Below are 18771 nucleotides of genomic sequence, written 5' to 3' on the forward strand. Positions count from 1 at the left end.
TGTTAGTTGATATATTTTTAAGCTCTAGACTGTTATTTTTTTAAAGTTGTATCTATCTCTATTAATATTTCCATCTCATGTATTCATCATTCTTTCACTTTCTCACATTTTCTTTTGGTTATTTGCATGTCTTCAAGACAATTTTTATTAATTCTTTGGCTTGTCTCTTCAAAGGAAGGAGATTTTTACCTGTTTTCCATCCAGATAGCTGGGAAAGGATGTACTTTATAACCTGATGGTCTTTTGCTATCTGTAGGCCAGGCATCACCTGAATCCGCAGAGAATTATGTTCACCACAGCCATCCTCCCTAGACCTTGATCTTGAGCATTGTTCCTGAGTCAACAAAATCCAGCTTTATGGAAGAGGCCATATGTACTTTGTAAAGAGTTTCACTGTAAGCGTGTCTTAAGCTTTGATGTACACATAAGGATTAGATTAAGTATCATCAGGATACTTTTTTTTTTTCACAAAATTGTCCTGTACTTAAATATGACTAAAATAAACTACTTGGGGTCAGAGTCTAGAAGTTTGAACCAACACTATGTTGCATTGAACTAAATTTTCTTCATGCCTCACAAGGATCATTCTCATTCTCATGTTTGCAGAGTCTTCCACAGTTGTTACCATTAAATACAAATGTTTATTTGTTTATTTAGAAATAAGGTAAGATAAGAGTATCATTTTCTCTTAGCTTTAATATATTTTCCAAATTAATGCATGCAAAAACACATTTTAATGCAGAACGTGGTTGCCTCTGTGATGAGCTGTACAGATGCATATTCATTTTCCACTAACAGTGTGGAAAAGCGTGAGTGAGTTCCTAGGAATCTAACAACTGTACATATTTGTGAGGATGATTATAGTTTGTTTGATATAACTTTGAAGAAAATCCCAACTGGAATGAAGTAGGCCTTACTTTTTAATGTGTCATTGATAATGGCTAGATATTTGTTTCTTACTTATAATGTTTATAACTAATTTCTTGTAGTGGAATCCAGAATTCTAGGAGATACTTGTTACATTTTGTAATACATGTATGTATTATATAATCTTTAGAGCCACATGTATTAATTATTTATGTATATAACAGGCATCTCAGAGTTATGTTGACGAATGTTCTATGGACGGACTTAGGACGAAAATTCAGAAAGACCCTACCTAGAAATGATGCTAATTTATGTGATACCAGCAAGGTGCAATCAGACTCATTGCCTTCGACATCTGTTGACAGCATAGAGACATGTCAAAAATTAGATCCTCTTCACCAAAGCCTTAATTTATCTGAAAGGTATGTCACTTAGTATTGATCTTGTTCAATACTTTTGATTTTACTACATGTGAAATAATATAAATCAATATTCTTTTTATTTATTTTTTAATTTATCACAATTTATTCACTTTGTATCCCAGCTGTAGCCCCTACCTTGTGTCCTCCCAGTCCTACCCTCCGTCCATCTTTTCCTCCTATGCCTCTTTCCTAGTCCACTTATAGGGGAGGTCTTTCTCCCCTACTATTTGACCCTAGCCTATCAGGTCTTATCAGGACTGGCTGCATGTCTTCCTCTGGGGCCTGGTAAGGCTATCCCTCCTCACGGGGAGGTGATTAAAGAGCCAGACACTGAGTTCATGTCAGAGATAGTCCCTGTTCCCCTTACTAGGAAACCCACTTGCAGACTGAGCTGCCATCGCCTACATTTGTGCAGGTATTCTAGGTTATCTCCATGCATGATCCTTCTGTGGAGTATCAGTCTCACAAAAGACCTCTTTGCCCAGATTTTTTGGTTCTGTTGCTCTCCTTGTGGAGCTCCTGTCCCCTCCAGGTAGTTCCATCTCACCCTGTTTTCATAAGATCCCCTGCACTCTGCCCAAAGTTTGGTTATGAGCCTCAGCATCTGCTTTGATACTCTGCTGTGTCGAGTCTTTAAGAGCCCCTCTGTGGTAGGCTCCTGTTCTATTCCCCATTTTCTTTCTTTTCTGATGTCTGTCCTGTTTGTCTTTCTGAATGAGGATTGATCATCTTACCCAGAGTGGTCCTTCTTTTTTAGCTTTTTTAGGTGTACAGATTTTAGTATGTTTATTCCTTATGTCTAATATCCACTTATAAGTGAGTATATACTGTGTGTGTCTTTCTGCTTCTGGGATACCTCACTCAGGATGATCTTTTCTAGTTCCCACCATTTGCCTGCAAGTTTCGTAACTTCCTTGTTTTTAATTGCTGAGTAGTATTCCATTGTGTGAATGTACCACAATTTCTGTGGGACATCTGGGTTGCTTCCAAGTTCTGACTATTTATGAATAACGCTGCTACGAACATGGTTGAGCAAATGTCCTTGTATACTTGAGCATAGTTTGAATATATGCCTAGGAGTGGTATAGCTGGATCTTGAGGAAGCGCTATTCCTAATTGTCTGAGAGAGTGCCAGATTGATTTCCAGAGTAGTTGTACAAGTTTACATTCCCACCAGCAATGGAGGAGGGTTCCCCTTTCTCCACATCCTCTCCAGCTTATGTTGTCACTTGAGGTTTTGATCTTTGCCATTCTGATGGGTATAAGGTGAAATCTCAGGGTCGTTTTAATTTGAACTTCCCTGATTACTAAGGATGTTGAGCATTTCTTTAAATGTATCTCTGCCATTTGATAGTCCTCTGTTGAGAATTCTTTGTTTAGCTCTGTACTCCATTTTTAAATTAATTACTTGGTTTGTTAGTGTTTAATTTATTGAGTTTTTTAAAATTTATTCTAGATATTAGCCCTCTGTCAGATATAGGGTTGGTGAAGATCCTTTCCCAGTCTATAGGCTTTCGTTTTCTGCTGACAGTGTCCTTTGCTTTACAGAACCTTTTCAGTTTCATGAGGTTCCATTTATTGATTGTTGATCTTAGAGTCTGTGCTGTTGATGTTTCTTGGAATTTCTTGTAGTAGAATCCAGAATTCTAGGAGATACTTGTTAATTTTGTAATACATGTATGTATTATATAACCTTTAGAACCATATGTATTAATTATTTATGTATATAACAGGCATCTCAGAGTTATGTTGACGAATGTTCTATGGACGGACTTAGGACGAAAATTCAGAAAGACCCTACCTAGAAATGATGCTAATTTATGTGATACCAGCAAGGTGCAATCAGACTCATTGCCTTCGACATCTGTTGACAGCATAGAGACATGTCAAAAATTAGATCCTCTTCACCAAAGCCTTAATTTATCTGAAAGGTATGTCACTTAGTATTGATTTTGTTCAATACTTTTGATTTTACTACATGTGAAATAATATAAATCCAATATTCTTATAAACAAGATTGTTGGAAATGATATTAAATGTCAGTGCATATGAATATGCTCCACTCTAGAACAAAACTCTAGAACAAAAAAATCCATCCTGATTTTTCAGTTAGATGATGGTTCTCTATTTCACTAAAGGGATTGACAAGGGATTAAAAAGACTCTCTATTCCATTTAACTTCCTTTAAAATTAATTAATATGTATATTTTAGGAATTTGTGATATAAAAGATAATATGTATGCATATTTGAATATATGTGTGTATTCATATTTGTTTGCATATATTTTATTTTTTACCTTTTACTTTAAGAATATTTTTAAAATTGTACCTGTGAATAGATTTTTCATTATTTCCTCTCTTTTACTCCCTCCAAACACTTTCAGGTTCCACTTATTCCCTCTCAAATTCATGACTTCTTTTTCTTTAATTATTATTGTTGCAAATATATATACTTATTTATGGATAAGTATACAAATACAACATGCTGAGTCCTTTGAATGTGCTTATATGAATATGTTTCTTTAGTGCTGGCCACTTTGTATTAGAGAACTAATTAGGGAGCCCTGAGGAAGACTGATTCTCCCTCTAACAGCAGTCATCAATTATATATAGCTCTTCATCTAGGGGTGAGGCATGTCAACTAGTGTCGTTGTTCAGGTGTTGTGGGTTATTAATATTTATTGTTGATTTATGTTTTAGTTAAGCAGTGGTTATTCCTAAACCAGCTGTATACCCAAATCACCACACAGAGACTAGGATTTATTTAATTAATGTAAAGCACAATGCTGGGCAATAGTTATTCCATCCTAAACCTCCAAGCCTGCATAGTTTCCTATCATTCAGATTTCACCCATTATACTTGCTTTTAAGAATATCTCCTCTAGGTTCGAAGTCTTCTCCTCCTGAGATTTCTGCTCTCCTCCTCCTCTCACTCACTTCCTCCCCTCCCCCCTCCAGACCAGGATATTCCACCTTATTCTCTCCATTGCTCAGCATTGTGGCTGATTGTTTTATTGACAATACAGAGAACAAATGGTGGCATGTTTACACAAACGAGACAGGTGATGCTTATGCATCACAATGCAGTGTCTAGATTGAAACCAGATAGTGGGGTAGAGAAATCAGCATTTGAATGAACAGGGAAAATTGTGTACATTCCACAAGAATATTATACCAAGATTCAGGCAGTGTAGGCACGTGTATTGTTGAAGTTGTATGACTGCAGCTTCCCTGTCTTGCAGCAGAAGTTCTGATTCTCTGTCTGTTACAGCCTTTCTGCTTCCTCTTTTGTGATGTTCCTTGAGCCTTAGGTTTAGGAGTTGTGTTGTAGATCAGCTGGGACTGGGTACTTGAGAGTCAGTTGTTCTTTGCGTTTTGACTAGGTTTAGCTTTCTGTAATGGCCTCTGCAGTAAAAGGAAGCTTCTTTAATGAGGGATGAGAACTACACTTACTTGTAAGCATATAAATATTAAGTATTAAGGATGCATTTAGAGACAGTAGTTTAAGGAAATGTCAGTAGAGGATTCTTGCCAGTCATAGGTAGGTGCCTAGATTTAAAGTTCCAGGCATGAATTTCTTTCTACTGAATAGGTTTTAAGTCCAGTTAGGTAGATGTCGTTTACTCCCAAGATATAAGAACCACTATTGCACCCTTGGGGAAATCTTGCCACGCTGGTCATTGTTGTGGTTCACAGTCTTTAATCTGGGTAGACTATTGCTTTTCTCCCTTGGCAGTTTGCATAGCAAATTGATATACTATGAGAACTAGTCTTCAGGGAGGAGGCTTCTGGGTCAGATCCTGCTGGATTTCTTCAATTCATGTGTCTCAAGTGTGCAGTGCCTTCAGCAATATGGTCTTACCTCAAGTTCTGTAAGGCAACCAAGGGCAGTGGCAATAGCCCATATTGTTTTGGTAGTGTCTTAGACTCTCCTCACCAACAGCTAAAAGGGAATTTTCCATGCCTGGTACTGGAGATTTTGTTAGATAGTCTATGGTTCTTGGGGTGAACATTATCACCCCTACTGGTGTAACTTTCTTTAATTATTATATGTATATATATGTATAGTAGTTATATATTAATGTACTATATAGTGTATATATAGTGTATACTCACATACACATATATAACAATATATGAATAGTATATCTATGTGTACTTACATATATGTAATTTTGAGTAAACATAAAACATTATGATTCCCTATGGTTTTCTCAAATATCTCATATTTATCTTCCCTACCATTTCTTCTGTGTTGCTATCCCCTCCACCAGAGAAAGTTCCCCAAATTTTCCCCATTTGTAGCACCTGTATTCTACTAATTCTCTAGATAATTCTCTAGAGCTCCTCCATCACTATGACTATGATCCCTTTTTACTTTCTTGTTTTCTAAATCTTCCCCCCCCCCCCCCCGAGACAGGGTTTCTCTGTGTAACAGAGCCCTGGCTGTTCTGGACTTGCACTGTAGACCAGCTAGTCTGGAACTCACAGAGATCTACCTGCCTCTGCCTCCTGAGTGCTGGGAGTAAAAGCATGTGCCACCATGACTGGCTTTGTTTTGTAGTTCTTAGAATATATTTAAAATGTAATTTAATCTGTGTCTGCACTACTTATGGCTTTGTGAGTGTTCTCTTATTTTATGCATATTAATTTAGTATAGACATTGATTTAGAATAATATTTCAATCAGATTAAAATATTGATTTCACATTTTAAATAGTAAATATTCAGTTTAATAAATATTAATAGTAAATATAAAAATTTAAAAATAAATAAAAGTAAATAAAAAATAAAAGTAAATATAAGTTTATTTTTTGTTTTTTCCATTTATTTATTTATTTTTATTATTAGTTATATTTTATTAACTTTGTATCCCACTCCCTCATTCCCTCCCAATCCCACCCTCCTTCCCTCATCTCCTCCCTGCCTCTTTACTGATAGGGGAAGACCTCCTCCCCTTTCATCTGACCCTGTTTTATCAGGTCTCATAAGGACTAGCTGCAATGTCCTCCTCTGTGGCCTAGCAAGGCTGCTCCTCCCTCGGGCAGGGGGGAGAGGTCAAAGAGCCTGCCATTGAGTTCATGTCAGAAATAGTCCCTATTCCCCTTACTAGCATACTCACTTGGATACTGAGCTACCATAGGCTACATCTGAGCAGAGGTTCTAGGTTATATCCATACATGGTCCTTGGTTGGAGAAACAGTCTCATATAAGACCCCTGTGCCCAGATATATTTGGTCCCTGTGGAGCTCCTGTCCTCTCCAGATCATATTAACTCCCCCTTCTTTAATAAAAATAAATAGCAAATATTCAGTTTTTAAAAGTAAGAAGACAAAATTCCGTATTTTCCGAAAAAAAATTATTATTATTTTTTTGTGTGTATATGTGCATATGCCCACAGACATCAGAAGAAAATGCCTTTCCTGGAGCTGGAGTTACAGATAGTGTGTCCCACCATGTGGGTGATGGGAAATAAACTCTAGTTGTTTACAAGAACATAAGGGCTTGTAACCACTGAGCTGTATCTCCAGCCTTCTTGTTTTTAAAGTTGTATGTGGGGTTTGGTACTAAAAAGTAGGAATTAGTTGTAGGAATTTGTAATTTATAGTATAATACATATATACATCTATTTCCATTTACAGTTTTAGCTTTCAAATAAAGTTTTCTTAGGGTTGGTACATTGTTTAGAATCAGAATAACTTGCCCCTTACCATGATAGTGCTTTGGTATTACTGTCTATTATATGGAATTTCTTCCTTCTTCCCTCCCTTCCTCCCTTCCTCCCTTACTTTTTTTTTTTTTTTTTTTTTTTTTGGTGTGTGTGTGTGTGTGCTTTCTGAGACAGGTTTTCACTATGTACTCACTTTGAAACCCTTGGCATGGAATCTTGCATGGATATCACCTTGAACTTCTTAAGATCTGCCTGTGTCTGTAGTGTGTTTTTGGTATTAAACAGTAAATACTTTAAGCCATGATCTAGATAAAACTATTAACTTACACAGTTATTTTTAAATGTAAAAATGACACTTTTTAAAAAATATCTAAGTATAAGTCTATTTCTGTCTCTGTCTCTCTGACTCTGTTTCTCTCTGTTTTTCTCTCTCTCCCTTCCTTCCTCCTTCTCTTTCTCTTGCGCGCGCACTTGCGCACACGCACACACACACACACACACACACACACAAATAAAGGTTATTTGGGGCTAAAAAGATGGCTTAGTGCTTCAGAGCACTGACTGCTCTTTCAGAGGTCCTGCATTGGATTCCCAGTATCCACGTAGTGGCTCATAATTGTCCTAATTTGAGGGGACCTGTTGCCCTCTCCCCTTTCTGGCCTCAGTGGATACAAGACATGGACATGTTGCAGGAACATACACGCAAGCAAAACACCCACATCCATAAAACAATAACATAATAAATTTAAAGTGAACACTTCCTTTAAAAGAAAAAAATCAAAATGTTTACTGAGATCGTCCTATCCAAAAGATGCTCGACCACACAACAAGGACATTTGCTCAGCTATGGGATTAAAGGCATGCACCACCCCCACTTGGCTGTCTTTTTAAAGGACATGGTGGTACATTTTACAGTAGAGCTTATTTCTGTATGTGGTTCACATCTGCTTTCCTGGTTGAGAATTTTTAGACATTTATAAGCCTTGGTCAGCATGAGATGAGTGAGATACACAGAGGGTAAACTCATTCCTGCTTTCATTTAGTGGCAACAGTGATTTTTAGTGGAATACTGGATATAATATATTCATATTTTTTAAGGAGAGTTACTAATACTTGGAGTTTATCGAAATGCTATATTTATTGTTTTTCTAAAATTTGAAACAAAAATATATTCTGAATGCTATGATTGCCTTATGACTTCTTCAGGCCAGTGCTATTCTAGTTGAGTGATAATTTGTTCACTTCAATTTTGGCTTTGTAAAAGGAAAAGGGATATGTGGATCTTAGAGCTAGGGATATGGCTTACTTGTAAAAGTGCCCAAGAGCATGAGGACCCTATTTTCACCCCAGCACTCATGTTTTAAAAAGCAGATTATAGTGGTGTGGGTTTGCAGTCCCAGTGCTGGGGAAATGGAAATAGAAGGAACACTGGGTTCACTGGCCTCCAGCCTAGCTTAGCTGGCAAGCCCTAGGTCCCAAGTATGGGAATTTGTACAAAAAATAATGTGTATTGCTCTCAAGGAACAATATCCACAGTTGTCCTCTGTCCTCCACATGCACATACATAACACATGTGTACACACCCTACCCCAACAAGCATCCACCAATAAAGGCACACATACACATACCTGAAAACACACATATACACAGAGAGAGAGAGAGAGAGAGAGAGAGAGAGAGAGAGAGAGAGAGAGAGAAAAGGACATCTGAGGATCTCTTTAAAGTTATGGGCTAGTGTGGACAGTTGGTGAAAACATTTGATGTGCAAGTTTGACAACCTGAATTTAATCTCTGTAATTCAAACTGGGAGACTGAGCATCTTACCCTGGGTCCTTCTTCTTGCTTAGCTTCTTTAGGTGAACAGATTTTAGTATGCTTTGCCTATATTATATGTCTAATATCCACTTATAAGTGAGTATATACTGTGTGTGTCTTTCTGCTTCTGGAATACCTCACTCAGGATGATCTTTTCTAGTTCCCACCATTGGCCTGCAAGTTTCATGATTTCCTTGTTTTTAATTGCCGAGTAGTATTCCATTGTGTAAGTGTACCACAATTTCTGTATCCATTCCTTGGCTGAGGGACATCTGGTTGCTTCCAGGTTCTGGCTATTACAAATAAAGCTGCTGCAAACATGGTTGAGCAAATGTCCTTGTTGTATACTTGAACATATTTTGGATATGTGCCTAGGAATGGTATAGCTGCATCTTGAGGTAAAGGACCCTGGATCAGATGCTCAGTCCTCATTCAGAAAGGCAAATGGGATGGACATTGGAAGAGGGAGGAAAAAGGGAACAGAGCAGGAGCCTACTACTGAGGGCCTCTGAAAGACTACCCAGCAGGGTATTGAAGCAGAAGCTGAGACTCATAGCCAAACTTTAGGCAGAGTACAGGGAATCTTATGAAAGAAGGGGGAGATAGAAAGACCTGGAGGGGACAGGAGCTCCACAAGGAGAGCAACAGAACCAAAAAAATCTGGGCAAAGGGGTCTTTTGTGAGACTGATACTCCACAGAAGGACCATGCATGGAGATAACCTAGAATACCTGCACAGATGTAGCCCATGGCAGCTCAGTCTCCAAGTGGGTTTCCTAGTAAGGGGATCAGTAGCTGTCTCTGACATGAACTCAGTGTCTGGCTCTTTGATCACCACCCCCTGAGGGGGCGAATGCCTTGCCAGGCCACAGAGGAAGACAATGCAGCCAATCCTGATGAGACTTGATAGGCAAGGGTCAGATGGAAGGGGAGGAAGACCTCCCCTATCAGAGGACTGGGCAAGGGTCATAGGATAAGAAGATGAAGGGAGGGTGGGATTGGGAGGGGGCTACAGCTGGGATACAAAGTGAATAAATTGTAATAAATACTAAAATAAATAAAAAGAAAAAAGAAAATACTAAATTAAGAACAAAACAAAACAATAACAACAAAAAAAGTGGGAGACTGGAACTAACTCCTGAAAGTTGTCTGCTGATCTCCGTACTTGTACTTTGGTATGTGCATACACATATATAATAAATAAATGTTTTAAAAGAAGAACATAAAAAGGAAAAACTAACAATTCTTTCATACATTAAGATGTAGATTTAGAAGGGGTAGTTTGAATTATGTCATCTGGGAAGTGAGAGGATTTGAGATAGTCTTGTTAAAAATGTAATATATTATGCTTTTAGGATATATTAGTGCAATTACACAAAATTGAAATTGGATTAGCATTGTGACTTTTTATTATGTTGTAGCTATATTAGCAGGTGTAATTACTGCTTTTCAATAGATTTTATTTTATTAAAATGGCTCTTGAAATGCCATATATTAATATGCCATTAGTTTTTCAATGTCTCCCATATTTATTAAATATTTGAACCCCATAGTTTTTGTGGTATACTTAAGCCAAACCGTAATGGACAGTCCCAGACAATGGACCTGCAGTGGAGCCATCAGAAGAGGCACAGCTTTTCAGCATACTTTCTGTTGTCTTGTTTCTCAGTATTCATTTCTGCTTTGGTTTGGTATATTTTTTTGATATTCTGAAGTATAATTTTATAGTTATTTCATATCACTTACTAAGAACATTTACATATTTAGGAAAACAAATGGGATATGACATAACAACTTTTAGGCCTTCATTCCAGGTTGAGATTATTGTAAAACTTAAGAACGTCTTAAAATACAAGGTAGCTCTGTATTTATAGGCTTGTAGATCCAAAGACAGTCTGGCTGCTATGGATTTAGTTCGCTTTATAGATCTGTATTATGTAAGGCCATCACACAAAGCTTTTCTCTCAAGGTGGATTTTATCCATAAGTGATGTAAGGTCTTAGATAATGGCTGTGAATTCTGAGGAACTGAGTAAAAGACCATGGTCATTTCTAGGTGTGAGGTTACACTTGCTTTTCTTTTTTATTTTTTTTCTTTTTTATTTTTTTTATTTTTTAAAATTATGTATCTATTTATCTCTCTCTCTCTCTTATAATTTGTTCACTTTGTATCCCAGCTGTAGCTCCCTACATCATCTCCTCCCTGTCCCACACACCCTTCCTCTTCTCCCACCATGCCCCTCCCCTAGTCCACTGATAGGGGAGGACCTCCTCCCCTTCTCTCTGTCCCTAGCCTGTCAGGTCTCATCAGGGCCAGCAGTAGCATCTTCCTCTGTGGCCTGGCAAGGCTGCATCCCCCAGGGAGAGGTGATCAAAGAGTTTGCCACTGAGTTCATGTCAGAGACAGCTACTGATCCTCTTAGTAGGGAACCTACTTAGAGACTGAGCAGCCTATAGGCTTCATCTGACCAGAGGGTCTAGGTCCTTTCCATGCATGGTCCTTGGTTGGAGTATCCATCTCTGCAGGGACCCGAGGGCCCAGGATTTTTGGTTCTGTTGGTCTTCTTGTGGAACTCCTGTCCCCTCCAGGTCTTTCTATCTCTCCCTTCTTTCATAAGATTCCCTGCACTCTGCCCAAAGTTTGGCTGTGAGTCTCAGCTTCTGCTTTGATACCCTGTTGGGTAGAGTCTTTCAGAGGCCCCCTCTGGAAGGCTCCTGTCCTGTTCCCTGTCTTCTCCTACTTTCGATGTCTATCCTGTTTTCCCTTCTGAATGAGGTTTCAGACTCTTCCCTAGGATCCTCCTTGTTAACTTCTTTAGGACTGTAGATTTTAGTATGTTTATCTTATATTATATGGCTAATATCCTCTTATAAGTGAGTATATACTATATGTGTCTTCTGCTTCTGGGTTACCTCATTCAGGATGATCTGTTCTAGTTCCATCCATTAGTGCTACCTCAGTATCCCAACTATATCACTCTTGGGCATATATCTGAAAGATGCTCAACCATACAGCAAGTACATTTGCTCAACTATGTTCGTTGCAACTTTATTTGTAATAGCCAGAATCTGGAAACAACCCAGATGTCCCTCAGCCCAGGAATGGATACAGAAATTGTGGTACATTTACACAATGGAATACTACTGAGCAATTAAAAACAAGGAAATCATGAAATTTACACTTGCTTTTCAAGAGATTGGCTATTCATTTGGATGGCAGCGTCTCATAGTTATTGAAATAATCACTGAGAAAGACTTCAGTAATACGGATATTCAACCGAGTGTCCATATACTTTGAATATATAACAGGCTAACAATTGTGCTAATTGCTTTAAATCTGTCACTTTCTTTAATTCTCACTGTGGAAGGTATGTAATCTTCTCATGGTAAAGATGAGGTGATCAGTGCTCAGAACCAGAAGTTATGGTAAGTAACTCTTCTAAAACATGTATTATTTGGTGGTGGATTCAGATCCCCAACCTTTGCTGTGAGCGTCTGCAGGCTGTGCTCATAATTCATGTGTCATATGCCTTTCTTTATCCTTTCACCTCCTGCACCTTAATTTTTTTTCTATGTTGTAAAATACAATTTGGATTTCATTACATAGTTTATGTTACTTAGTTCATTAACCTTCGGTGTCCTATTTATTCTTTATTTTGTTCTGTGGTGTTTGCTCTCAAGGTCATATAGTGTTTTCTAGTTGAAAAGCAAAGTGTTAGGGACATGTTGAGATATGTCTTGAGCCTTTTGACAGTTTTGGAGACCTTCAGAGTTCTGTTGGAGTGTAAGGAATACAGCTTCTAGTATAGCTTGGTGTCTAATCTTTTAAAATATTTTTTGTTTTTATTTTTGCTTTTTTGTTCTAGGAAAATTTGAGCTTATTTGACTCAAATTTTGTGTTCAGCATATATTTATTTATCTTTCCAAGTTCTCAGTTCCCCTTTTTGTTTTTCTTTCTTTAAATTCTACCAGCATAACAAATGAGAAAGGGATCTGAGGGTTATCTGGGTCCACCATAGTTCACCAGGGTTTATTTGGTGGATCTAGCCATCTAGGTGGCTGCCCTCTTCCTTCCTAACCACTCCATGTGCATCCATCCTGAAGCTGCCAGTTTCTCTCTGATAGAAGTGAACCAGCTGGCTGATATGAGTCTGCCAGGGGTGCATGAGCAGCTGGGCTTCCATGCTGGAGCCTCCAAGAGAGGCTCAAGAGAGTTGGGTGATCATTTAGTATTCAAAAGGAAATTCTGAGCAATAGTCCCTTTCCTTGCTGATTTTTTTTGGGGGTCAGTTTATATTTTTCAGAATTGTTTAGGAGTGAAATTTTTGGTACACAACCCCATTATTTTGGAAAAAAAAATGCTTGTTTTAGGAACGGAACACTTGAAACCATCTTTAAATTATGTTATTGCCAGTTATTTAAACAGAGACAATAAGTGACAGTTGATATTTCTTTGATATATCTTTTATGTGCCCCACATTTCTTTCTATATCCTAGAGCTTTTGGGTTCTCTTATTGTATAATGGACAACACTGAAATGAGCTATCAGTTTAGTGTATCAGGATTTTTTTTTTTAATCTTAGACATAAATACAGTTCTTTGTGCACTAAAGTGTTTCCTTGGGAAAAATTCAACGATAACTTGAATGCATTTCTGTCTTACTTCCAAGTCTCTTTTTTGAGACAGTCTCACTATATAGACACTAGAAGAACTTCCAGAGATTTCTTTGCCTTTGTTTCCTGAGTGTTGGAATTAAAGGCATGTTCCGCCATGCCCAGATCAATATTTCTCTTTAATATTTCTCTTAAATACTTCTTAAATATTCTTAAAAAGACCATCTAGGCTTGGTAGCAAGCACCTGTGCTCTGTGCCAGCTACTGGAGAGGCTGAAGAAGAACCGATTGATCCTTGAATTTGGGGCCAGCTTGGACAACATTGTGAGAACCTTGGGATACAGAGCTAAACAAAATTCCCAACAGAGGAATCTCAAATGATGGAGAAGCACTTAAAGAAATGCTCAACTTCCTTAGTCATCAAGGAACTGCAAAATAAAATGACTCTGAGATTCATCTTTCAACTGTCAGAATGGCTAAGATCAAAAGCTTAAGTGACAACACATGCTGGAGAAGATGTGGAGAAAGCAGAACCCTCCTTCATTGCTGGTGGGAATGTAAACTTGTACAGTCACTGTGGAAATCAATCTGGTGGTTTCTCAGAAAACTGGAATTAGCCATACCTTGAGAACCTGTCTTAAAACGAAACAGAATAAAACAAAAACAGTAGTTGGGGCTAGAGAGAAGGCTTAGCAACTAAAAGTACTTGATGCTCTTGGAGAGGACCCAGGTTTAGTTCCCATTACCCACACCGGGTGTCCTGCAACCATCTGTAACTCCATTTCCAGAGTACCTGACACCCTTTTCTGGCTTTCCACACATACACAAGTAAAATAACTAAATAAATATTTAAAAAATACATTAGCAAAACCCACAACTCCCACCCCCAACAAATGAAAACAGTTGGCTTGAAGAAGTCAATAGGATCATATGTTGTCATTCTTCCTCCTACCATGCTGGAGTCAAACCCTGGATCTTGCACATGTGAAACAAAAAAGTAGTCTTGAAGATCTTTATGGTGCGGCAACACATCACTTGTTCATAGTTGAAAGTTGAATAACCAAGCAGATTCTGCTACTGTTCTTGATTATGAAGAGACAGGACATATAATTGTATACCTGATATAGATTCCACCAACTTAGAAAAATTCAAATATATAAAAATACACCATCAATTTTCTAAGCATTTGGCCAGGTGCAATGGCACACACCTGTAATCCCAGCACTCAGAGAGGCAGAGGCAGGTGGATTTCCGTGAGTTCAAGGCCAGCCTGGAGTCCAGGACAGCCAAGGCTACACTGAGAAATCCTGTCTCGAACAAAACAAAACAAAATAAAACAACAACAACAAAAAAAAATCTAAGCATTTAACTTATCAGCTCACTCATCTGATGCTATTATTATATTAACATAAATATCATAAGTATATGTGCTGTTTCATTTGTGGAATTTAGCGTTATCATGGATGGAATCTGAATGTTGTCTTTCTTCTTTGATTACAAGTGTTTAGTTGCTTGTCAAGGATGTTTCTCTTAAATGAAAACATAAATTTCATAGATTGGTTTGTGGTATGTGTTTTTAATAAATACTGTAAAAGAAAAAAGCTTTATTTTAAAAAAAAATTGGTTAAAAATGTAAGAACTGCTATAGGATCTGTTAGTAAAGTTAAAGACTTTATAGTCCCATGTGTAAGTGCTTTTAGAAACGAGATTGTGTCTGCCCAAAGTTTTGAGTTTTCATGTGTTGATTTACTAATAGCGCTTTCTTGCACTTAAGTGACAATGTTTGAAAATTCAACTTCATGGCGTACACTTTTTCTTTTCTTTCCCCCATAAAACTCTAGTACAGAACAGTGTTTGTCATTCTATGTGGCAGGGTACCCAGAGTTATATTGACGGATATCCTGGGAACGGAGTTAGGAAGAAAATACTTAAAGATCTCACCTATAACTGAGGCCAGTTTGAGTGATACAGCCAACCTGAAATCAGAGCAACTTTCTTCATCATCTGATGGCAGCTTAGAGTCTTGTCAGGAAGTAAATCACCACAAGAACTTTTTACCTGAAAGGTATGTCTAGTAATAACTTTATAATATATATATATATTTGTCATGTACCTGATCTATTCCTTTCACATACGTTATTTTGCTACTGCAAATATGAGACACATGTGCATTAGTGGCTGTGGCTCCCCCCACTGGGTAGAATGGCTTTTGGAAGCAAGCAGACTTGTAATCAGAATCAAAAGTCTATTGTATTGTGAAAAAAAAATGGATGCAAACACTGTATGAGACATTAGTTACCTGCTTTAGTATTTAAACCTGTTTATCTGGTATAATTGAAATCATTCCATTCCTCCCTTCTTTTCTTTTCCTATCCTCCCACCTATCTGTCTGCTCATTTCTTTGTGAATTCATTTATTCATCCATTCATACATCTCTTCATACATCCATTTTTACCCACTATGTTTATACCAGAAAAACTGAACCTGGCATTTGGTGCTCAGTAAATATTTATTAAACAAAAAGCTGAATCCACTGCTGACAAGAATGGTTTGTGAACACATGTAACTTACTGTTCTACTAAAGTAGATCCTAAGTTGCCTTCTTTCAGCCACTTAGGGTCTTGCATGGCCTAGAACTAAGAAACAATTTGAAAAAAAGCTAGAAGGGGCTCAATTAATAAATTATACTGGATTTTTTGAGAGATCTTTTTGCTCTGTAGTCTTGACCTTGTGAACTTTTCCCTTCTGTTGAGTGCTGAGTTTACTTTGTGTATGTACCACCAACTTTGACTTCTAGATAAAAAAACACAAAACCTTTTTTTATTATTTGTGATTTTCACATCATGCACCCCAGGCCTACTAATTTTCCCATTCCTTTGTTTCTGCCTTCTACCCTTGCATCCTCCCACCAAAGAAAAAAAAAAAAAAACCAACAACACAACAACAACAAAACCTAAACAAACAGAAAAAAATGTATCACTATGGAAGCTGTAGTGTGTCACAGTGTTCCACCCTTTTGTCTGCACAACTTTACTTGCTAATGTTCATTGCCATGAGTCATTGGTCTGGTTTGAGGTCTTGGGCTTCTGCTACAGTACCAATACTGGATCCACCAGGACTCCTCTCAGATATCCTGTTGTTGCCCTGTGTCATGGAGATCCTGTAGCTTTGGATATGTAGGACTGACCCTTTCACACACTCCAGCAGTTCATAGATGGGGTAGATGTTGGGGTTGGCCAACTCATAATACTGTGTCTTGGCCTGGGAGGTAGCTGAGTTGTTCAGCCCAGCAGCTCTCCTGTGTTGCACCATCCTGGTGAGCTCTCCAACACTGTCTCAGCTAGTTCATCCAATGCTGCAGCCAGCAAGGGACAGGAGTTCTCATGCCCTGAAGGCTGGTTTGCTCACACCACCGCCACCTGTGCCAGCTCTTCTCTGATGCCCAGGTATGGTGCAGGGCCCGCTCTCTGGAGTGCTGCTGCAGTTGAGGGGCAGAACCAGCTCTCGTACATCCACCTCCTCACCACCAGGGTCAGCTCTACTGTGCTGCCCAGGAGAGGAGTGAGGCCAACCCTTCTGAGTATGGTGGCCTTTGAGGGGTGGGCCGAACGCAGCACAGTCCTTCAGGTGGCAGTCAAGACGAGGGACATTTGCATGGCCTTTGGTGGTAACATGGGCCTGGGACCTCCATACAGACTCCAGCTGTGATAGAACTGTGGGCCCAGACATGGCTCCTGGCAGCATCATGGCCCCAGATGTCCGCATGGTCTCAGGTGGCAGTGTAGGCCACTCAGAACCGTGTGGCCCTCCGATATCCACATAGTCTCTGTTGGTAGTCCAGACCACGGACATCTGCTTGGCCTTTGGTGGTAGCTCCAGCCACAGGCATCGACACAGACCCCAGCTGCAGCAGGACCGTGGGCCCAGACATGGTACTTGACCAGGGCCTTCTCATATCCACCGGTTCCTTACCATGGTTGAATTCTCCAGTTCCACCTTTCTTCACAGTGTGTGAATCCCGCAGCTTCACTTTCTCTCCCATCTCTCTGCCACCTACACCATCTCTCCTGTCTCTCCACACATTTGCCCCTCCTAGTGCAAGTACATTTGCCCAAGTACCTGCAGCGGGTACTTGGGTGTCTTTCCTCTGGCTGCTCCAGGCTGGCCTGACTGGGGTGGGAGCTCGGTTGTCCTTTCTTCAGGCCACCCTGGACCAGTGGGACCTGAGTGAGCCAACTTTTAGACTAGTCAAACCTTACTTTCTGCTTTCAGTTTGTTGGACCTTTTATTTCAGTAAAAATTTGTTCTGTCTTAACGTCCCCATTGCTCTCTGTCTTCTTTGTCTTTCCCTTTTAAAGGCATGTAACAAATTTCTTAACAATTATAACAAGTAGTATCTTTTGAAACTCTTTATTTCTTATGAACTTCTGAAATTTTTTGTATGTGTATTCTGATTCATAAAGCATTAAAGATAATTTATTTAATAAGGTTTGTGTTCTACTCCTTTCTGTTTTTGTGACAATATTGTGGAGAAAAGCTACTTACGGGAGAAGTTTTATTTTAGTTTATAATTCCAGGTTATTAGCTTATCACACCATACCCACAGTCAAGACCAGAAGAAAGAATGCATGCATGCTTGCTTGTATTCAGCTTTATTTCCCTACTCTTGCATAGCTCAGGACCCTATACCTGTGTGTAACTGCCTAAAGCAGTTAGCACAATTAAGACCAAAAGAAGCTTTTTTGATGGAGAATGAGAACTATACTTACCTGTGGATATTAGGATAAACATTTAGAATGCAGTTAACAGTTACTCTGGTTTAGGAAATTGAAACAGTAGATTCTCTTCTAGGGTCATGACCTCACCAGCCAGGGTAAATTTTTAGGGTCATAGTAGGAGGCACAAATTTCCTCCTATTGAGTAAGTTTTAAGTCCCTATGGATCCATATGGTAGTTCAATTTTTTAGTATTTTGAGGAGATTCTGTACTGATTACTGTAGTGACCAAGTCAATTTACACCCCCACTAGCAAAGCATAAAATGTTCCCCTATCCTTACAACCTTGCCAACATTTGTTTCCTTGATGATAGCAATGCTGATTTTGATGCAATGAAATCTCTCTATAGCTTTAACTTACAGTTTCTTGATAGGTTTAAAGATACTTTTAAAAAATCTATAGACCAGTTGTCTCTCTTCAGTTGCTATCCCTGGGCGGCTTCCTTTGCCTTTGAAAGAAAGTAGAGGAGTAGATCTGGCAGAAGGGGAGGGTTGGAAGAGTTGGGGGGGGAACTGTGGTCAGGATGCAATATATGAAACAAGAATAAAAGAAAAAACTTTAATATTTTTATTTTATTTTTTAAATATTAGTTACAGTTTATTAACTTTGT

General features: G+C 38.6%; 1 protein-coding gene across 6 annotated transcripts in view; it reads left to right on the forward strand.

Annotated features, from left to right (window-relative positions):
* Window positions 1–18771, forward strand: part of Senp7 (SUMO specific peptidase 7) — a 123678-nt gene that overhangs the window by 43335 nt on the left and 61572 nt on the right. For 3 of the 6 annotated variants that reach the window (XM_060370550.1, XM_060370551.1, XM_060370553.1), the window contains 3 exons: window positions 1092–1289; window positions 3023–3220; window positions 15259–15450. The exons of 1 other annotated variant lie outside the window; for it this stretch is intronic. In XM_060370550.1, coding sequence (XP_060226533.1) covers window positions 1092–1289; window positions 3023–3220; window positions 15259–15450 — 588 coding nt within the window. The remainder of the gene's footprint in view (window positions 1–1091; window positions 1290–3022; window positions 3221–15258; window positions 15451–18771) is intronic. 2 more of the 6 variants (XM_060370552.1, XM_060370554.1) reach the window with 2 other exon arrangements.

This window comes from Meriones unguiculatus, chromosome 17, assembly GCF_030254825.1.
Source record: "Meriones unguiculatus strain TT.TT164.6M chromosome 17, Bangor_MerUng_6.1, whole genome shotgun sequence".
Classification (NCBI taxonomy): Eukaryota; Metazoa; Chordata; class Mammalia; order Rodentia; family Muridae; genus Meriones; species Meriones unguiculatus.